The sequence below is a fragment of the Mauremys mutica genome, chromosome 9 (assembly GCF_020497125.1).
Source record: "Mauremys mutica isolate MM-2020 ecotype Southern chromosome 9, ASM2049712v1, whole genome shotgun sequence".
NCBI classification, from domain to species: Eukaryota; Metazoa; Chordata; order Testudines; family Geoemydidae; genus Mauremys; species Mauremys mutica.
This window is the reverse complement of record NC_059080.1, coordinates 38330533-38351114: the sequence shown is the minus strand read 5'-3', so window position 1 is coordinate 38351114 and position 20582 is coordinate 38330533. Positions and strand designations below refer to the sequence as shown.

At 46.4% G+C, this 20582-nt stretch overlaps 2 protein-coding genes across 8 annotated transcripts; one reads left to right on the top strand and one right to left on the bottom strand.

The window, feature by feature from the left end:
• Nucleotides 1–1740: 1740 nt before the first annotated feature.
• On the bottom strand, nucleotides 1741–9198 carry LOC123376921 (magnesium transporter NIPA2-like). 5 transcript variants are annotated; one of them, XM_045029199.1, is made up of 7 exons: nucleotides 8486–9015; nucleotides 8299–8375; nucleotides 7573–7720; nucleotides 6530–6586; nucleotides 4668–4758; nucleotides 4370–4530; nucleotides 1741–2881 (listed from the first exon to the last, which is right to left on the bottom strand). In XM_045029199.1, the coding sequence occupies exons 3-7, from the start codon at nucleotides 7709–7711 to the stop codon at nucleotides 2253–2255; spliced, it is 1077 nt and encodes a 358-aa protein (XP_044885134.1). In that variant the 5' UTR covers nucleotides 7712–7720; nucleotides 8299–8375; nucleotides 8486–9015; the 3' UTR covers nucleotides 1741–2252. The 5 variants fall into 5 exon arrangements, with proteins under 5 accessions (XP_044885134.1, XP_044885136.1, XP_044885133.1 ...); XM_045029201.1 differs by lacking the exons at nucleotides 8299–8375; nucleotides 8486–9015 and adding an exon at nucleotides 9149–9198; XM_045029198.1 differs by lacking the exons at nucleotides 8299–8375; nucleotides 8486–9015 and adding an exon at nucleotides 9033–9175.
• On the top strand, nucleotides 9141–19943 carry TAF7L (TATA-box binding protein associated factor 7 like). 3 transcript variants are annotated; one of them, XM_045029203.1, is made up of 13 exons: nucleotides 9141–9279; nucleotides 9860–9910; nucleotides 11751–11824; nucleotides 12998–13076; nucleotides 13963–14096; nucleotides 14497–14623; nucleotides 14916–14974; nucleotides 16168–16246; nucleotides 16724–16840; nucleotides 17271–17459; nucleotides 17602–17714; nucleotides 18096–18155; nucleotides 19135–19943. In XM_045029203.1, the coding sequence occupies exons 2-13, from the start codon at nucleotides 9898–9900 to the stop codon at nucleotides 19177–19179; spliced, it is 1089 nt and encodes a 362-aa protein (XP_044885138.1). In that variant the 5' UTR covers nucleotides 9141–9279; nucleotides 9860–9897; the 3' UTR covers nucleotides 19180–19943. The 3 variants fall into 3 exon arrangements, with proteins under 3 accessions (XP_044885138.1, XP_044885139.1, XP_044885140.1); XM_045029204.1 differs by having other exon boundaries at nucleotides 9148–9279; nucleotides 16174–16246; XM_045029205.1 differs by lacking the exon at nucleotides 9860–9910 and having other exon boundaries at nucleotides 9152–9279.
• The last annotated feature ends 639 nt before the right edge of the window (nucleotides 19944–20582 follow it).

Sequence of the window (20582 nt, the reverse complement as noted above, 5' to 3'; positions counted from 1 at the left end):
GTGGGGATGTCAGACCTACCTTTCACATGGGGTGCAGCGTCTCTGCACATTCCTTGCCTCCTCCATTTTGTTCACCATAAAATAATTTTTGGGCAGGGAGAGAATATGCAGGCTAGTTCTTACAGTTAAACACAATGGATCTGTTCTGACTAGAAAGCCTGTATATCCTATTGTGAACTCTGATTTGCTGTTCGCAGTGGTCTTTCATGGCCTCTGGGACTGGATCAGCTCCTCTGCCAACTAAAAAACAAAGAAATCCACCACTTCGTAAATCTACTGTTTGTGAAAAGGGATTAAGTCCACTTCATCCACAAAGCAGATAAAATGGTGCAGATTTCCTTAGGCAAAAACCTCTCTCATCTAACCAGACTACTACCTCTCGTAAGAAGGAAATTTGTTCTCATGACCATTTGATCCTCTGTGCCTTTGTAGAGATTCACCCAACAAGAGGAGTGATTCTAGTTGGGGTTTCTGAACCAAACATCTTTTCCCACAGGAAATAGACCTTCCATCTCCTCTTATACAGGTTGCTGAAAAATCAGCAACTGAAAAGCTTAGTTGTGCTATTACCTTTCCCTGGAAACCCCAAATAAATTATTGAAATCATGGTCCTGCCTGTTTCCTGAGCATGGTTGTGACTGCTACTTCTGAGTTCTACAGTGGAAGCTAATAAAGCAATACTTTAATATGCCTCATCAGGTGACAGTGCTTACTGATGTAAGTTGTCTGTGTATTACCTACCCAGGGGAGAAGTGCCATAGCTGGCCTTCACCTTTTGTAGCAGTTGTCTACAGTGATTTTTCTGAGCCATTGCTTGGCTATATGAGCTGGTACTTGGGCTAGTTTCCACTGCAGTCTCCCACAACTGGTATCCTCCAGAGAACAAGTGACTTACTGGACCAATGAGACAAGTCAACTTTCTTATTCTCTCCAGCCAATCCTAGGACAGAGCTAACCTCTAAATAACAGCTTTCTGATTCTTGTATGTAAATTCACACTACAGAGTATGTGTGCACTGCAAAGAAAAACCCAAGAGTCCCAGAGCCTGGATCAACTGACTCAAGCTCCAAGGCTAAAAATAGCATTATGGACATTCCCAGCTGGGCTCCAAGACTCCCCCCCACTCCTGCCAGGTTTCAGAGCTCCTGCTCCAGCACAAGCAGGAGTATCTATACTGTGCAGGGTAGACATATCCTTAGAATAACAGTGGGGCTTTTCTGAGAGCAAACACAAAGATGAGAGAACAGAATAGACTCATCTTTCAGGCACTAAAACCAGTAGCAAAGTCACAACCATCCTTGCAATAAGCAAATCTATGAGAAACTCTTGAACTCTCCTTCCGGTTAGTTTCAGGCTTTCATACCTGTCCCTATTGTTAGTCTCTCCCAAGCAGTACTCATTTTGTGCACTGTGCTGCTTCTGTGGCAATCAGCTATAATGCTTTGTGGGGCACTCTTGGTAACTGAGCAAATGGGTTTTAGGTGATTACCAAAAACAGGTTTATAATGCCTCCCACCGGACAAGATAAGTGCTGGGGTGAAGGGATCACACTCCACAATGAAATCTGATCCAAAAAACCCACATCATTTAGTGGCAGCAACAACATTCAAGAGTCATCAGGTTTGGAAATCTAGTTCTGCTTTTAGCTTTGGGTCAGTAACCTCTGAGTGAGCAGAGCTGGCACCTGACAGAGAGCAAAGTACAGATGAGGTTATGAAATAACATGCTATGCACATCATCTTAAAACACATTATCCCTTGTTGCTGTACGGGCAGGGACAACATATAAGGATCTCAGCACATGGCTAGAATGTTTTGTAAATCTTTAAATAAAAATATTTTTAAAAAGCTTTGCTTTAAGGCCACCTACACTGAGTGGTCCTTCCATTCAGTAAGGATTAGTGTGGTGTTACTGCTGGGTCTCTTCCCACGTAAGTCTGTGGCCTGATAGCAGCTGCAGCATGTTCTTACAAAGGAAACTCAAGTTACAGTGTTGGTAGGGATCTTTTCCAGGTTTTGTTCTTAACAGCTGGAAATTGCAATCAGGTCTCTTCACTTGCCTTTTAGGTCCCCAGCAGCGGAAGCAGAGAACACTCTCACAGAATAGGCAGCAGACATTTACTTATTCCCAATAACACACCTGTAGCTGGTGGAGTCTGATCTAGCAAACTCACCAAGGGGAGCTCAGTAGTGAGACTAGAAAGCTCTTGGGTAGAAGTTCCAGGCTTTCCCAGGCAACAGGTTCATGAGTTGTTATACACGTTCACCTTCCTCCTCCACACTCTGAGAACCATTGTGGATGTCCTCTGGGCCCAGAAGAGGCTGGTGTAGACATGACTGGTGTTTTTCTGCTCCCCTCCAAAAAGTATGCAGGTCTGCCCTTCCTTGCTTCAGGAAGAGGGGCAGCAGGTCTGGGGTGAAGGGGATGTCTCTGAATGCATGCAGAAGGAAAATGCCAGAGACTATGGTTAGAAAGCCACTTATAGTGCCAATTATGTTGTGTAGGAGCATGTGTTGCCACTCCTTGAAGAGGATGGCGGAACAAGTCATGACAGCTGTGGTAAACAGGACGTAGTAGATAGGTGTGACCACAGACGTATTGAAGATGTCCAAGGCCTTGTTCAGGTAGTTAATCTGGACACTGATGCAGATCACCAGGCAAATCAGGAGTATCCAGCCCAGCGGTTCTTTCAGGACCTGCTTCCCAGCAAACAGCTCCTTCAGTGTGATGCCCAAGCCCTTGACACAGGACACTGAGAGTGAGCCAATGGCAGAGCAGACCAAAACATACACCAGAACGTTGCTCCGCCCATAACGGGGCCCAGCCACGAAGATAAGGAGAATGGAGCTCACCAGCACACACACTGCAAAGGCTATAAACCCTTTGATAAGAAGGAATAATCATTAGGATTTGCATTAGAGTGGTTAACATTCTTGTACATTTGTTACATATACTTATGTGTATAACAGAACAGTGAATGGAGATGCAAGATAGGGTGGCATATGCCCCCATGGGTCAGTATACTCGCCTTTCACCTTAGTGATGGGTTCAAAACAAGTGGTTACATGTCAGAGAGATTTTAGGGCTCTCTCTCTTCATTAGTGCATTATGGTCCAAGGTACAAGACTACCACACACATTGGCATGATTAACAGATTCTGTTATGGAAATACAAAAGCCTGGAATAGGGAAACTACAGGTCAGGATGGAGGTAGAGATGCAGAATTGGCTGGGGGCAGGGAATAATACACCACTGATATAGTAGGGGGTGCTGTAAAGTGGGATTGTAAAGTATTGGCAGAGTTACATGGAGCCCAGGACTGGAACATCAAAATGCTGCAAGTCAGGCCAGAGTGGTACTAGCAGAGCTGTTCATCTTGGGATTAGGACTCTCCTGGGATAGGAAGGGGTGCTGCTGGTCAGGCGTTCTGGGGCATCAGCACAGTGTGTCTATGATGAACTGCAGCATAAGCCTTTAGGTTTTGGAGGGAGGGATTGACACGCTTTACTCTCTTCCCTTCTCCCTGCAGGCTTCCTCTCTGTACTGTCACTCATTCTTTCCTATCATGTTATTGCCCAAATCCCTCCCTTGATACCAACTTCCTTTCTCATATTGGGAGGTATTTTTTCCTCTGAGCTCTACCTACCTGCAACTCTGTTTCCTTCTTTGCTTCTGTTGTTTCTTTTCACCTTAAGTTTCTTCTCTGGCCTTTCTTCTCCTTCTCCCACTAATGCTGCCTCTCGTGTATTGACAATCCTCTTTTCCAAACCAGCATTATATTAGGGTTAATTGTTATTGCTGTTGATTTTGCTACTAGTTTTGTGGTTATTCTTCCTTTGTAATGCTTGCTTAGCACTTTGGTATTAAAGGGGCTGTATTATAACCACAAGGGTCATGGATAGTGGTCTAAGCACAGGCCTAAGACCCGAAAGTACCAGAGTTCTAATCCCCGCTTTGACGTTGACTCCTGTGGCCTTGGGAAAGTCACTTAACCTCTGTCTGGCAAAACATCCTGAAGATGAGAAGTGCCATTTCTTTTTTATTAAAATAAAATGCAAATATAGCAAACACTTGCATCATACTTCTTGTGTCAGATTTGACAATAACTAGCCTTTATCTATCTCAGTAGCACAAGCTTTCACTCTTAGTCTCCAAAAACATGAGCAATCTAATCTTTTCCATCACAAAGAAGGAGACTAATAAGCTATCATGGATCAATGGGCACATTTCTATCACTTCAGTGCAGGGTAAAATGGAAGGATTATTTATTCAATTCTTCTCAGGCTAGACAAGTTATTCCACCTTCAACTGCCATTTACGCGAGGGGGAGGGGAAAGAGAAATTAACACAGCCCACTTTGTTTGGGTACCTGGATCTTTAAGCTTCTCTGCCATTGACTCCAGGCTGGATACCTCCTCCCCCTGTGGAGCATGGATTACCATCACTGTGGAGCCCAGAACACTCAAGATGCAGCCAATCTTTCCATGGACATTCAGGTGCTCATTCAGAAAGTAGGACGACAAAACTGCACTGTAGGATTGAAAGCAAAGGATAAACAAACACCAAGGAGGTGCATTATTTGAGGGAAAAGATAGGGTGAGGGTAGACAGCTACTTCCAGTGGTAAAGGGCAAAGGGACAAGTACTGTTTGTTCTTGTGTTGCTTACCTGACTAGGACACTTAATGCACCCAATGGAGTTACTAGTGTTGCTGGGGCAAAGGCATATGCAGCAAAATTTGCTGCTTCTCCAACTCCCACTGCAAGAGAGACCCAGTCAGTCACAGCAGAGCAGCATAACTTTGGAGCCAACACAGCACAATTCATGTCAGCTCATAGCCATTGTGCAGTTAGTCACCGGACAGAGGCACCACTACCACTTGCTGATTCCATCACAATGCCATAATTTGTTATCTGCAATAGCACAGTCCATCTGCTTGAGCACTGTATGGACAGGGCAGACAAGAACTGAGCAAGACAAAGAGGTGATGAAGGAGAAAGCTTATTTACATATGGATATACTGCTAACCAGCATCAGTGGAGAAAAGAAATACTAACATTCTTACAGTTCAACATATATTTGTATAATTTTGCCTTCCTGTAATGGTGTCCATTGTGAAATATTCCAGTCTTTACTTAGCATCACGTCTGTGAATTGCCTTGAAGCTCTGCTGACTACCCAGCAACACCAGAAGCTAAGGAGCCAACTATGCAGCACATATGGCAATCTGCATAATGCTCTAGAATGCTTTGCATGGTGACAGAACTTCCAAAATGGCCCAATCACCATATTAACTCAGTACTCAACTCTTACATAAGAACATAAGAACATAAGAAAGGCCATACCGGGTCAGACCAGAGGTCCATCTAGCCCAGTATCTGTCTACCAACAGTGGCCAATGCCACACATTAAATTTCATTTGCCATTTTGTTGCCCAATCACTTAGTTTTGTGAGATCTTTTTGAAGTTCTTCACAATCTGCTTTTGTCTTAACTATCTTGAGCAGTTTAGTATCATCTGCAAACTTTGCCACCTCACTGTTTACCCCTTTCTCCAGATCATTTATGAATAAATTGAATAGGATTGGTCCTAGGACTGACCCTTGGGGAACACCACTAGTTACCCCTCTCCATTCTGAGAATTTACCATTAATTCCTACCCTTTGTTCCCTGTCCTTTAACCAGTTCTCAATCCATGAAAGGACCTTTCCTTTTATCCCATGACAGCTTAATTTACGTAAGAGCCTTTGGTGAGGGACCTTGTCAAAGGCTTTCTGGAAATCTAAGTACACTATGTCCACCGGATCCCCCTTGTCCACATGTTTGTTGACCCCTTCAAAGAACTCTAATAGATTAGTAAGACACGATTTCCCTTTACAGAAACCATGTTGACTATCGCTCAAGAGTTTATGTTTTTCTATGTGTCTGACAATTTTATTCTTTACTATTGTTTCAACTAATTTGCCCGGTACCGACGTTAGACTTATCGGTCTGTAATTGCCGGGATCACCCCTAGAGCCCTTTTTAAATATTGGCGTTACATTAGCTAACTTCCAGTCATTGGGTACCGAAGCCGATTTAAAGGACAGGTTACAAACCTTAGTTAATAGTTCAGCAACTTCACATTTGAGTTCTTTCAGAACTCTTGGGTGAATGCCATCTGGTCCCGGTGACTTGTTAATGTTGAGTTTATCAATTAATTCCAAAACCTCCTCTAGTGACACTTCAATCTGTGACAGTTCCTCAGATTTGTCACCTACAAAAGCCAGCTCAGGTTTGGGAATCTCCCTAACATCCTCAGCCGTGAAGACTGAAGCAAAGAATCCATTTAGTTTTTCCGCAATGACTTTATCATCTTTAAGTGAGAAATTTAGAAATATGTAAGATGAGAGCACACAACATGGTTTGTTTAGACAGGTAACACCACTTTCAAACTGCTCAATGATAAAACAAGGCAGCGAGCCTTGATTATGACAAAGGAAATAAGAGAACATCTCTCGCTCATATTTCAGTTCCACAGCAAGTACTTACTGGACAGTAGTCCTGCCCACCAAAGCCACTCCCTCAGGTATGCATGACCTCCTTGTCCTGAGAAAGAAAGCGAGAGCAACAACAAATCCAGGGTGAGGTTCCAATGGCACAAGGTATACAAACAACTCGGGATCTCTTTTACCTATAAAGAAAGGAATGAATTTTCCTCTGAGGGGTGGGCTAATCCTCCAGCACTCCTCCTCCTCTGTAAAGGAGCCAATTTCCAGATGATATTAGCACCTTTAAAAAAAGAGCTTGATGCTGGTGAAGACTGCTGGCTAGCCATCCCTGGGGACAGAAGTCCAATTTATCCTCAAATATAAGTACAGCATGGACAGTGGCAGCACATGCTTCTTCCACTCTGCCTCAGCTATGTGCCCAACCATGCCAGGATCACATCTACAACACAAGGAGATAGTCTGGTCTTTATTCCATCTCTGGTGAAGATACCATCAAGGGTAGCAGCTGAAGTAAGTGTTTTTATGAAGCAAATACTTGCCTACTAAGAACTGGACTGAGACCAAACTCATATGATATAGTACACCATTAAGCAGTTGTCAGAGAGTAAGGTTACTGATCTGGGCCAGACTTGGAGCTGAAATATTCCCATGGTGCATCCCGTTCCTCTGTCCAGATTAGGTATCTATTTCTCTATTCATTTAAATTCTTGTCATTTGTCCCAGCCCTCTACAGATTTTGAATGCTGCACTTCTCCAGCTCTCTGCTCACAATACTGTGCAATATTAGACTGCACCTGGTTACAAGATACACTACAGCAGTCTGGTATTTCGACTGTATTAACAGCTCCAAGATCAAGAAAATAACGTGTCCCTTCTGGCTGATCCTAAAGTGACTAAGAGCTGTATTAAAGCCTGAAATGTTTTCACATCATCTAGCTGAATAGCAATTTTTGAAGAGCAATCTTTCCAAATGTGTAGCAAGCCCCTGAAAACTCTCTTATTGTTCTACTCGGACAATAAGAACATTGCCTATGGTGGGAACATAACTGTACAGCCAACTGCAGCAATAAAGATGGAAGGTACCTGCCCTAATGGAGCCCCTGCTGGCCAACTTGAGAAGCCCTTTCTTCTTTAGGATAAAACTTCCTCCAATGAAAATACTTGAGGATAGAGCCAGACCTAGTCCGATGTAGAAGTCGTAGCGACCTGACACGCCCTCCATCACAGCCCCCTGCATCAGGAAGGAAGAACACTGAGATTCACAGAGAGAAGAAGGTTAGGCATGTCCTGCTAAACCCAGGGTTGTTAGTTCAATCCTTGAGGGGGCCACTTAGGGATCTGGGGCAAAAATCAGTACTTGGTCCTGCTAGTGAAGGCAGGGGGCTCGACTTGATGACCTTTCAAGGTCCCTTCCAATTCTAGGAGATTGGTATATCTCCAATTATTACATTTATATTATATTACATTACACCACACAAATCTAAGGAAAGCCCCAGTTGCAGGGTGTTCTCCTGGAACATGAAAGATTGCTGCACATGAAATAAACACTTCGTAGGGCAGCTCGTGGGGGGCTCTTACTGATCTCTACACCTTCAAGTGCTAAGGTCATTGACATTTCCATTTCCTAATGCATTTCTTAAACTGGGGGTCCCAACCCAAAACGGGGTGGGGCAAGGGTATTGTAGGGGGGGTTGCAAGATCATCTTTTCCCTTGCTTTCAGAGCTGGGCAGCCATAGAGTGGTGGCTGCTGGCCAGGTGCCCAGCTCTGAAGGCAGCAGTGCAAAGTAAAGATGGCATGGTATGGTTACTTAGCTCTGTAAGCATGTGCACTGGTGCCACAAATTCTATGTCCAGTAGCAGAGTGTGTGTGGGGGGGCATCACAGTCTGAAATATTTTCAAAAAAATATTTGAGAACCTCTGTCCTAATGGACAGCTACATGGTGGGTGTGTGTGGTGGGGAGACGGGACACTTTGCTCTTGAGACGACAGTGTACCTGCAGTGTCTCAGTAATAATCATAAGCCTGGGCACGACCTGAGATCCCTCACGGTGCACAGGTGCCTGGAGCTGATTCTGCAGCTCCTGCTTGTCCAAGTCGCGAGCTGAAACCCTTAGAGTCCAACTGCAACCGACCCGCAAGTGCCGCTCTCCGCTCCTCGCTGGGAACCAGGCTCCCCTTTCCGGAGCGAGTGCCGTGCCCCGCCCGGCGAGCACCAATCTCCGCGTGCAGGGCACTGTCCCGGAGCGGGGGAGCGCAGGCAGCGCTGCGTGTCATACGCTGCTGACAGCCCCGTCCGCCAAGCGGGCCTCGCCCCTCACCGCGGGAACCCAGGAGCCCGAGTGCCCGGTGCCCCCCGAGCCCCAGGTTGTAGGGGGACAGGAGTCCCGGGCCCTGTCAGCGCAGGGCGGCGGCACCACCCGCCCCCTGTACCGCGACGCGGGGCAGCAAGCACAGAGCCGAGCCCCTTCCCCGCCGGGACCTAGAGCAGCTCCCGACACCGCTTCCGTAGCGTCACCCAAACCCTTCCTCCGGAACCAGCACCTCGCCCTTCACTTCCGCTTCCGGTACGTCATCCAAACCCTTCCTCGGGAACCAGCACCTCGCCCTTCACTTCCGCTTTCGGTACGTCACCCAAACCCTTCCTCGGGAACCAGCACCTCGCCCTTCACTTCCGCTTTCGGTACGTCACCCAAACCCTTCCTCGGGAACAAGGCGTCCTTCCGGGAGGAGGAGGACGCCTAGCGGGAGCGCGTCACTCTTGTCTTCCGCCCCTGTTGCTCGGGGCCTGGTGAGTGTCGGGGAACCGGGAGCGTAGCCCTGGCCTAGGCCCCGCGGGGTAGCGAGGCCCCGCTGCGCGCGCCGGCGGGCGGGTCCCGGCACCGTCTCAGCCAGAGCCCCCGCCCGGTGCCGGAACAAGGACACCGCCGAGCTCGTGTCCTGGCACCCGCCGCTCGCCCCGCTCTGAGCCCGGGGACGCGCCGCGGGAGATGTCAGATCCGCTCCCAGTCACGGCGCTTCCTCTTTCCAGCCTGTGTCGGGTCCCCGCTCGCCGTGTGAACGGCCCGGCCCCGGCCGCTGCCGCGGGGGGTGTCCGCCCACGGGCTTGCAGGATCCGGGCCTCGTTAGCCCTGACAGGGCTACTGAAATAGGGGCGTGGGGACTAGTATTTCCCCTTTCGGCTCTTGCAATAGCCGGTGTTATGTCACTAGCAGGTCAACGCTTCTCAGGCAGAAGTGCGGTTTTTAAGTTTATTTTGGCCTTTTTTATTCTGCCCCATCACTTTTAATTTCATTTATTTTTTAAAAAACTGATTTTCTTTTCTTTTTTTTTCCTTTTGGGCATTTGTATTTGGCTTTTGAATGATACAGATGTTTATAAACATTTGTGTGAAGCAAGAAGAGGCAAGATGACATCTACAAGTAATGAATTTGTTTGCTTATGTCTCTCTGGTGCTGGGTCTCTCTGTCTCTGCTTCCTCTCTGCGGAAAAAGGATACTTCAAAGTCATAAGTTCACTGTGTTCCCTCTAACTCTTTGGAAGTATCCAAAGGAGAACACCAAGCTGTTGGGGCTGAAATCGAATCTGTAGAACAAACAACATACACTCTATGTATATATGATTTCTAAGGCCCCCAAGGAAAATCCTGATGCAGCCATAGGCCTTGTCTACAATACAGGGGAAGATTGATCTAAATTATGCAACTTCAGCTATGTGAATAACATAGCTGAAGTCAACATACTTAGATCTACTTCCCGTGGGGTCCACGCTATGCGATGTCAACTGGAGACGCTCTCGCATCGACTCCCCTTGTGCTTCTTGTTCAGGTGGAGTACAGGAGTTGATGGGAGAGCAATCAGTGGTCGATTTAGCGGGTCTTCACTAGACCCATTAAATCAACCGCGATGCATTGATCGCCACATGTCAAACCCCAGTAAATGTAGATAAGCCCTTAACTATGGATCCACCATTGGTGCTTCCTCAAGGAGATACTCCCATTGTCAAGGACTCCTGATATTTAAACACAGTTTCTAATGTGGAGTGCAGGGTTCCTGTGCTTCTGTGTTAGATTCACAAGCACAGAATGCTGCCTCCCTCAGGTGCCTCTTCCTGGACTTCTGCTTGAGAGTTATACACCTGGAATGTCCTCCTTTCAGAGAAGTTCTGAGTATAATGAAAACGTATCTTTAGTGCGTGTGATAAACTTAATGGAGCAGAATCAAAAGCATGTCTTTCTCCCTACAAGGTCTCCATTGTCTCTTATTGAGACCTGAAGATGATGATATTGTCTTACTATTATAATGGCATCTTTTAGCAAGGAGAAGTGGGCAGGATGCCCTTCGTCAATGGAGCTCTTGCAGTTGAATATTGTTATAGGAGACTTGTGCTGTATGTAGCTGAGCACTCTAAGCACCACCATTCTAGGAGCAAGACAGCAGGACAGGAAGTAGTACCCTGAGTTTCTCCCCTAGCGGTGCAGAGCTGGTAGACCAGTATATCAGATACTTCAGGCAATGCATGATTTCACCTCTAATGTATTCTTCTGTTCACATGTAATTGTAACATCAGATACATAACTGATAGAGACACCCACTCTCCCCCCCTTTGTAATATTATATTAAAGTTGTTCTCATGAGAACAGAATATTGATCATGTAAGTTTTAGGTGCAGAAACTTATTTGATAGAATTTAAGGGAGGAATGCTAAAAAGTGTCAAGTGTTGGCCTAGCTCTGTTCCTATTGAAGTAACTGAGAGCTGTACCACTGATGTCAATAGGAGCAGTTAGGCCAAAACTGAGTGTTTTAGAAAATCCTACCCTAAATAACTTCAGAAATGAATCCCATGTAGTCACAGAAACTGCTCTTGCTCTTTTCAGCTCTTGTCTCTCGTTTAAGCTCTTCTATGCTGTGTGTGTGTGTAGGCATAAACTCTTATATCGTGTCCCAAATGCATCCTGGTGATCAGGAATATTTTGTACTTTCTTTTGATTCATATAAGAGAGATCCTACAGAAATTTGGTGACAGCATGTAAACACTGGGGACCAGCAGCAGCAATTCTTTAGCTTTGTCAATTAAGGAGTTTCTGAGTTAAGTGTCTATCCCATCGGTGTCTGCATCCCTAGTACTAGTTCCTAGTACTATAACAGGGAGAATATCCACTTTATTTATAAATGCTGAGTAGCCATCAACTGTCAGAGGTCAAAACAGACTGAACAAACATCATGGTGACGTTGTGTTTTATCTTGTTTTCTGACTTCAAGAACTAAAGATGAGTAAGAACAAGGACGACGCTCCCCATGAGCTGGAAAGCCAGTTTATTCTGCGGCTGCCTCCGGTAAGAGACCCTTAGATCTGGGCCAGACTAAAGAGGACAAAGTGGGAGGAACATTCCCACACAAGGCTACCATCACTCTGCAAAAATCACCAAGTTCCCAAGGCACCCATCCAGTCCAGCCCCAGTTTGGAAGGTGCAGAGAGGGTTTAAAGAGATGAGTGAAAGCAATAGGAATTCTACAGACACTGTTTGAAATATCGAGGCAGGTTGGCTATTTTCACTGAACCCCTGCCTGTTTGTAATGTAGCTCCCTTAAATGACTCCTCGTAAACCAGCCTTCTACCCATTCCTGTTCATGTCTATGCCTGTGAGATGCATCTGGGTGCACTGCTGATTGGAGAAACTATGGTGTTGTGAAACAGATCAAGGCAAGTATCAGAGGGGTAGCCATGTTAATCCGGATCTGTAAAAGCAGCAAAGAGTCCTGTGGCACCTTATAGACTAAGAGACGTATTGGAGCATGAGCTTTCGTGAGTGAATACCCACTTCGTGCATCCCACATGCATCCGACGAAGTGGGTATTCACCCACGAAAGCTCATGCTCCAATATGTCTCTTAGTCTATAAGGTGCCACAGGACTCTTTGCAGATCAAGGCAAAGCATTTACAAGTGATAGTTCAGTTTGTCCTCATTGCCAGTGTTCAGTTCTATCATTCACTCTTGGTGCAGTTAATCTCATTCAATAAATGCTTAATGTGGGAAGAAGCTTCTTCAAATAACACACTGATGAGGCATCTCCCCTTGACCCTGATGGAGCCCCTCTGTTTATCCACAAGGGCATTGTAGAGGAGCTGTAAGAGTGGGCATCTGAGTTCTGCTGAAAGGGTCTGTCACTCAGCTGCCCTATAAATAAAATAGACATGAGCAGTTCATAAAAACATGGGGTAGCTTCTGTTTTCTAAGGGACCTTAAACGAGCGATAGAATCTTTCTCAAATTACATTAGGTTGCTGGCTGTGAAATACATTGAGAATAGCAGAGCCACGAGATTAATGCACATTTCTAGGAGAAGTGCTCTTTTCTTCCTGTGTTTAATGGCGCTTTTCAGTTGAGTTTCTGTGTTTAGGTGAAAGTATGGATTAAGATTGGGTTTGAAAGCAGATTATCTCTTTAGCCATTCTGCCAGCTAACACACACAGGTCTAGTCCTGTCTCATTCATCTGCTTTTTCTCAGGAATATGCCTCCACTGTGCGGAGGGCAGTACAATCTGGAAGCGTCAACCTGAAGGATAGATTTACTATCGAATTACACCGTGAGTAGCCAAGATCAGCTGCCTTTAATCTCTCAACTCAGGAGCAAGTACTGTAGACTTTGAAAGAGAGTGACTTGATTTGCAGAGCCCAGAGTTGGAAGAGACATCAGGGCTTCTCGGGGGATCATACAGACATGTTAAGGAGGGTGCACTGAGCAATGTGGGTGTCTGATTTCTGGTGGAAATGTGCCTCAAACCAAGAACTGGTTTCCCGTTGGGAGACCCAGAGGAGTTCATCTTAGTAAAGTAGATGAAAGCTGCACACACCCCAACTGGACAAGCTTCACATCTTGTGAGAACCTGCTTGGCCAACAACCTCAATAAAGAGGGTATGCATAGAACAGCTCCTCTTTATTGTGATTGGCCCGAGCTGTCTGTCGCTTTTCTCCTCACCTCACAAAATGGGCATCTCGCTGTTTGCCAGAGATTGTGATGTGAATATTTGTGGTTCTGAAGGTAAAGTACTATTGATTCATGTAATGCACTAATCACATGGGTAGAGCCATCTTACTAACACGGGTATAAGTCATTGGCCCTGGAGGAAATCCCAAGAATTTTCTTTCTAGCTCAACTCCATCAGCAAATTCCCAGTCCTGCCCTGGAGGACTCAAAGGCAAGAAAGCTCTGCCTCTAGCTGTTAGAATAGCCATAGCTGTAGAGCATACCCCACTGTTCCTTCCTCTCCTTCAGAGGTGTTTTCTGTGAGTCTATCTGTAGTTATCTTGCTGCTTACGAGCATCACAGATTTCACAGGAAAATGCCAGACAGTTCTGTGCACCTCCAGTTCACTCAGGAGTTTTAAAGTGTTTGGCCCAGGAATGCAGCATACGGGTTAGCCATTTACTGGGCTGGCCACTGCATTAATTTGTTTCTTGGTTTTCTGCAGCGGATGGGCGTCATGGGATTGTCCGTGTAGATCGCGTCCCCTTAGCTGCCAAGCTGGTGGACCTGCCCTGCATCACTGAGAGCTTAAAAACCATAGATAAGAAAACATTCTATAAGACAGCGGATATTTGTCAGGTATGGGCTGCCCATTCTGTTCACTCTGGTGTCCTGTGCTTGCTTCCTTCAGACAAAAGTCTGACCCTTTACATTGTGGCAGTGCAACATATGGTACCCCACTGCTAATTTCCACCTCCTCAGAATGTGAGTGGAGCAGCTGTGGTGTAAAATTTCCCACCACAGCATAGCAGTTCCTTTCCTGACTTCTGCTCTCTTCTAACTGAAGAGAAGGTTGGTCATAAACTGATCCATCCACAAAAGGTGATTTTGTCAGCTATGCCAGTGAATCCCAGAGGCTGACTACATGCTGCAGGGAGTAGCATTTCCTTGTATATGTTGTAAATGTACCAGCCTTTAATTTAATTGAGTAGCTCTGCTCTCACATTATAATCAGCTCCTTTGTGTTCTGGGGCTTCAGATGCTTGTGTGTACTGTGGACGGTGATCTCTACCCCCCTCTGGAAGAGCCAACTGTGAGTACTGACCCAAAGGCAAACAAGAAAAAGGATAAGGACAGAGAGAAGAAATTCATCTGGAACCATGGCAGTGAGTAGAGTACAGGGTGCTTTACCTATCTTACCCTGGCGTGACCCCTAGCTCCCACTGCTCACCCCTCCACCCCCGTCCTTCCTCTCCACTCTTGACAATACAGGGGTAGTTTACCAGGGCTCCTCACTCAGCTGTGTAGTTGAGAACCTGCTCTCAGCCCACCAAAGTGCTGCTGGATCACTCACAGTGGAGTGGGAGTTTCCTGTGCTCAGACGCCATGAGTCTGTCATGCACATGACTTTCCCCTGAGATCACGTGCCTGACACACAGCCTGTTTCCTTTGTTCCAGTTACTCTTCCACTGAAGAATGTAAGGAAGAGGCGGTTCAGGAAAACAGCTAAGAAGAAGGTGAGTTGCATCTCCTCATCCATGGTGGCACTTATGGTGTCAGAGGTGCCCAAAGGTGGAGGACAGAAGAAGACAGTAGTACTGTGCGTAGCTGGGTCAGGAGCATAACAATCTGTCTTTGCACGATGAATTCTTATAACATGGGTTTTATTAACTGCTTCACACCTCACTCAGACAGAGCACAGGGGAAGGCAACTAGGACATTTTAACATTTTCTTGGCAATCTCCTGGCTGATTTTTGAAAGATGCCCTGGAGTGGGGAAATCCCACTGTGCAGGAATGGATCGATTCTGTGTGTCCATTTTGCATACAATGTGTCTCTTCCTTCTGAATTACTAGAAATATCTGCATAGAAACAAGAGAGTTTATCTGCTCCTCCTCTTTCCCCACCTGAAATCCCAGTCCTCTGTGTGGGGCCCAATCATTTTCACAGCAACCAGCTACGATGTAGCACCCAGAATGACTTCAGAAGGGAAGTGGGAGCAGATGAACCCTTCCAATTCTGTCTTTGTGCAGAATTCCCCAGTAATAAAGGACTCTGGAGGGGAAATTAAGCTATACTAAGTGGCTGCCCATTATGGGACAGGCTGGGAGAATTAATTTCCCTCTGCTTTGCACTTCACTTTCACACAATGGAGCAATATTTCAATGTAACGTTAGGGAAACCAGACCCTGGAAGCACTGAGACTTTCCCCTAGGAGAAGTGCAGCAACACTTAGCCAGCATTCCCAACAAATTTAATAATCATAAAAAGTGAAACCTTGTTGTGATTCAGCAGGTGACTTTCAAACCTGGGAGGCCTTTCACTGAGGATTCATAAATTAATTCAGCCTTGGGGAGTTCTCATGTGCCATACAATCAGGCCGGCTTTTATTCAGAGGAGGTGTTGGGAGTGTGAGAACGGAGCGGAAGTCAGGATAGTGAGAAGATTCAGCTCATTCAGGAGCTTTGAGGCAAAGAGGAGGAAGATGGAACACTGTCTTGAAAGGCAGGTAGTGGCAAGGGAGAATCTTCCGGTGGGATATGAGTGAGCTCGAAGTCTAAAATAATAGAGTAAAATAAAAGAGCCGTAAAATAAGGGGCTGGGAATGGGGTGAGGTATGGGAGGCAGCCAACAGCCAAGATACTTCTGAATTGGAGAACTGTCTGTCCAAGGGTGTTTAACACCGTCTCTTCTCTTTTTCCCCTCTCTGGCCCAGTACATTGAGTCTCCAGACGTGGAAAAGGAGGTGAAGCGTCTGCTGAGTACAGATGCTGAAGCTGTCAGTGTCCGTATCCTTTCTTCTGATTAACTCTGCAGAGCAGGAGAGTGGCTGAGGAAGGCTCAGAGGAGATAGAAGTTAAGTTCATTTCACAATACACATGGATAGCAGCAGGCAGGACATGAGCATGTGACAGATACTGAAATTATAGCTTGAGCTTTACCCTGTTCAAAACCTGCTGCTTCTCCTCAATGACCTCTCTCTGGCACTCGTCACAGCCCTCCTTGTATATCAGCTACTCTGGGGTAACTGGTTGCATCATCCCCAGAAGACAGGCCTTCACAGAAATAGGCCTGCAGGGCCAGATTGGCCACATCTGCGTGACCCTGCCAACACAGTACAGAATTAGAAAGAGAGACTGGAGTCATCCCTGGTGTAGTGTTAGCTGGAGAACTTCTTCTAGCACCTTGCTGTCAGTGGGCTCTTGCTGGTACCACCTTCTGTCATTCTTCTGGTTTTTCCTTGACTCTTCTGTATCCGCTCTCAGGCTGGGAGGTCATTGCTGAAGATGAAACAAAGGAAGCAGACAACCATGGTTCACTCACCGGCTTGGACATCTCCTCTCCTGGGATGTCTGGACACAAGCAGGGCCATGGCTCATCGGGTACATTGACGAAGGCTTATGCTTTTAGTAACGTCATTTCACTGCCAGAAGGCAGGGTCACCTAGTTTTGGTCTTTATGGGGTAGTTATACATGGAAGACACACTTTATTGTATGAGCAGAATTGGATGCTGAGATTGTATTCATTGGTATGAGAGAAAAGGACAATAGTAGTTTGGTCAAGCAGATATGCATTTGCCATTCTAGTGAACATGGCAGAAGAGAGAAAATCAGTATTTTCTGGGGTTTGAATTAATCTGCTTATAGTTTATTGGATCCCATAAGGAAGGTTAAGGATGATAGGTGTGTTAAGATAGACACTGGATACAGAAAATAGGGATGTGCAGTGCCTTTCAGGGAGAGTTGAGAACACACCGGAATCTGATGGGAGTTCATCAGCTCAGTGTTTTTCTCCTTGTTTCACACCACTAGAACATGATGAACTACGGGAGATATTTAATGACATCAGCAGCAGCAGCGAAGACGAAGATGAGAGAGATCATCATGACGATGAAGATTTGAACATCATGGACACAGAAGAAGACTTGGAGAGGCAACTGCAGGACAAACTGAATGAATCTGATGGGCAGCAGCAGGAGAACGAGGGAACAAACCAGATAGGTGAGCAGTCTTAGGCAGTGGTAGGTTGGTGCCGAGGATGGGCAGTATCCCGGAAGGCTTGGTGCTAGGGGGGATTGGCATGTTGCTCTGCTAGTGCTATAATTCAGACTATGGTGTGGATCATTTCTGCTGTCTCCCTTAGCCATGGGGATCCAAAAGCAGATTGACAACCTGAAGGGTAAACTCCAGGAGACCCAGGAACGGAGAAAGCGCCAGGAAGATCTCATTATGAAAGTGGAGAATCTAGCCCTCAAGGTGAGTGCTGTCCACCATCTAGTACCTTCTAGCCCAAACAATGCATTCTTTCGGGGGTCATGTTCAGCTCAGCGGAGGCAGCGAAGGTTTGGAACCAGAAAGCATCTAACTCTATTGTCCTGGAGTAGCCCATGGCCTTGCCATGTGGAATTTAAGATGAAAGTGGCTATAGGAATACATTCCAGCCAGTCATCTGTGGATGACCTGAGACTGATACGGAGCAAACCATGGAACTGCTGAAGAAAAGGGTCCTGCAATCCATGCTATGTTCCCTTTACTTTGCTGGCTATCAAATTGCGACTGCAGATTTGTTCTCTTTACATAAATGGCCACTGTCGAGAAGCACCAGCAGTTATGTTCTTGCTTGTGTCTTTCTTCCAGACCCGTCTCCAGGCTGTGCTGGATGAATTCAAACAGCAGGAGGACAGAGAGAAGCAGCAGGTTAGGGAAGCCTCTGTTACTGTCTCCTCCATGTTTCTGTAGAAGAAGCAACAAGTGTGCAATGTTGTGGGATGATGCTGAGTGATTCTCAGCAATAGGAAGCAACACATTGCATGCTTGTTCAGTAGTTTAATGTATAAAGCCCTCTGAGCCCTGCACCACACCACCTCAGGCTGTGATCTCATCGGCTGCCACAAGGTAAGCAGGGCTGTACCTGATCAGTACCCACGTGGTAGAATGCCTACAACCAATGGAGCTGCTGGAAATGGTGATACAGTAGGTGGTAGTCTTCTCTCCAGGACACTAGTTAGCCAAGTCACATTGTTCCAGAGGGTGCTTTGAGGCTGAGGTTGCCATATTTAGAGTGAGATGTAAAATGAAGACCCTGACGACGTGTGTCCGTTAAAGATACAGTAGCACTTTCTGAAGAGTAGGGGTAGCTCTGGTCACTTGGCAAATTACCAAGCTGGGTAACTATATTCTGCTGCTTTACATCTCTCCCTGCAGTTTCAGTTGAATACTATAGTCCTCCCTCTCCCCCCACTTACTGGCTTGCGTAATGTTGTTTGCTGTAGACAGCTGCAGCATTCCACCCAAGAAGTGGCTGCATTTCAGTTGCGAACAAACTAGTTTTTACATCTGAGCCTGATTTTTAAAAACATGCTCCGAATATGTGCACACAGCTACTCCAGTTGTGTAAGCAAATCCGATGTTTGTGCATGTAACTGGTTATTTAACATGCCATTTAGGGGCAGAATAAGACTTGTGCTCATTGTGCACCTCATTTAGGCATGGGTATTTCTGTTCAGGCAGTTACATGTAGGTGTCTTCATAGAGACCTATAGTTTGTAAAAAGTTTTGGGGATCCCTTTGAAAAGAAAGAGTATTATTACCCCTTTGGTATGAGAGAGAGATCTAAGTTTTAAATATAAAATATCTCTAATGCTTCACTCCTTCCCCTCCAACCTTCTCTCCACAGCTCACCTCTCTGCAAGAACAACTGGAATCCCTTATGGAGAAGTGAGGAGGGCTTTTGATCAGGGTGGGAGCTGTATCCTCCAAGCAGGCATAGTGCTGAGATGGACACTTCACCCATGGGTTCTGGAGCCATCCTCTGTGCTGAAGACCTGATGTTACTGGCATGACCCCACTGCCGATAAGCCTACTCTTGTTAATGTTGGCACTCGGTATTCTCCTGGACACTGTTTCTAGAGCTGCTGGCTGATGTTCCTTGTGCTGGACAAAGCAGCACAAGGAACATCAAACCATCAAAGGTTAATGGTTCTTCAAACCATTAACCTTTGAAGAAAGAAAGGCAGTAACCTGGAGTTGGTTCTATGAGAGCAGCAGAAACACATGGCTAGTGGTTTAGCTGCACCGCTGGGGAAAATCGTTCCTTGACTAGTTTGACCCATCTTTCTCTCAGTGGAAATCATTCATACCTTGGAACACTCCTTCAAGGGCACTTTGCTTCCCGACAGGCTAATGCACAGCACTGTCGCTCTGGGTCACCTTAGCTCATGGTGCCAGAAAGCTGTGCTGTGCAAAGGGCAGGAATTAACTCCCCATGTACTGTGCAGGCCTGGAAGAGCAGAGCCAGGTCAGTGCATCACCTGGTTGTTGCTATCATCTGAACCTGCAAAGCAGCATTCCCTGAGGGGGCGGGGAGGGGCATATGCTTCCTTAACAGACTTTCTGATGGGTCTGCAGTGTTGGGAGTTTGTGCCCATGCTTGGGGAACATCTGCTTGAACAAAACTGGAATGAATAAAGTATGTGTGTTTCCAACGCTGCTCTGTCCTGTAATGCTTATTTCCTCAGAGTTGTGCTGTAACTGGCACTGTCCCTTTGCCAGCTGGAGACTGATGGCAGCAGAGCTCCCTGGTGCTTGTCGATGTAAAAGTGGTGGGGTGCTGCAGCAGCCTTGCCTTCTCACTCAGAAAACGAGCTAGATACAAATGGGATCCTCCCAAGGGAAAACTGGGAAGCTGCTATTGTGCTGTCAGCGTGGGGGCATTCCCCTCCCCCCTACTGGGTAGAGCCCTTGTGAGTAGGGAGCTTTCTCTAATCCCAGATAGATTAGGGAGGCCAATCCTAGATTAACCTGGCAGGGGATTAGAAAGGCAGTCCGGTCAGCAGTTGTCAGAACGCATCACAGGGTGTTGGGTGGGAGGTTCTTCCTTACCACAGGGGAGGAAAGAGCGAGGTGAAGACAGAGGGGTAAGAAAGTATAACAGACAACAGGGCCACTCTGGCTCCTTAAGGTGGTTACTGTACAGCACAGTTCTCTCTGCTCCTGAACGGCTGAACTCCACCTAGGGGAAGTGCAGGGAGAAAAGGCTTTAGGGTGCAGTGCCGTCACAGCCTCATTCAGCCTTAAGCCAGATATGCAGTAGCTAAAGACTGTTAGATGAGCCCCAGTAGGAAG

Excerpts from the sequence above, each read along its gene's own strand:
- LOC123376921 (XM_045029197.1), bottom strand. The coding sequence starts at position 8,509 with ATGATTATTACTGAGACACTGCAG. Across the intron at positions 4,531-4,667 it reads GCATTAAGTGTCCTAGTCAG|TGCAGTTTTGTCGTCCTACT; the intron begins GTAAGCAACACA and ends TCAATCCTACAG. Across the intron at positions 2,882-4,369 it reads AGAGAAGCTTAAAGATCCAG|GGTTTATAGCCTTTGCAGTG; the intron begins GTACCCAAACAA and ends TTCTTATCAAAG.
- TAF7L (XM_045029203.1), top strand. Across the intron at positions 14,975-16,167 it reads GGAAAACAGCTAAGAAGAAG|GCCCAGTACATTGAGTCTCC; the intron begins GTGAGTTGCATC and ends TTCCCCTCTCTG. Across the intron at positions 16,841-17,270 it reads GCAGGGCCATGGCTCATCGG|AACATGATGAACTACGGGAG; the intron begins GTACATTGACGA and ends TCACACCACTAG.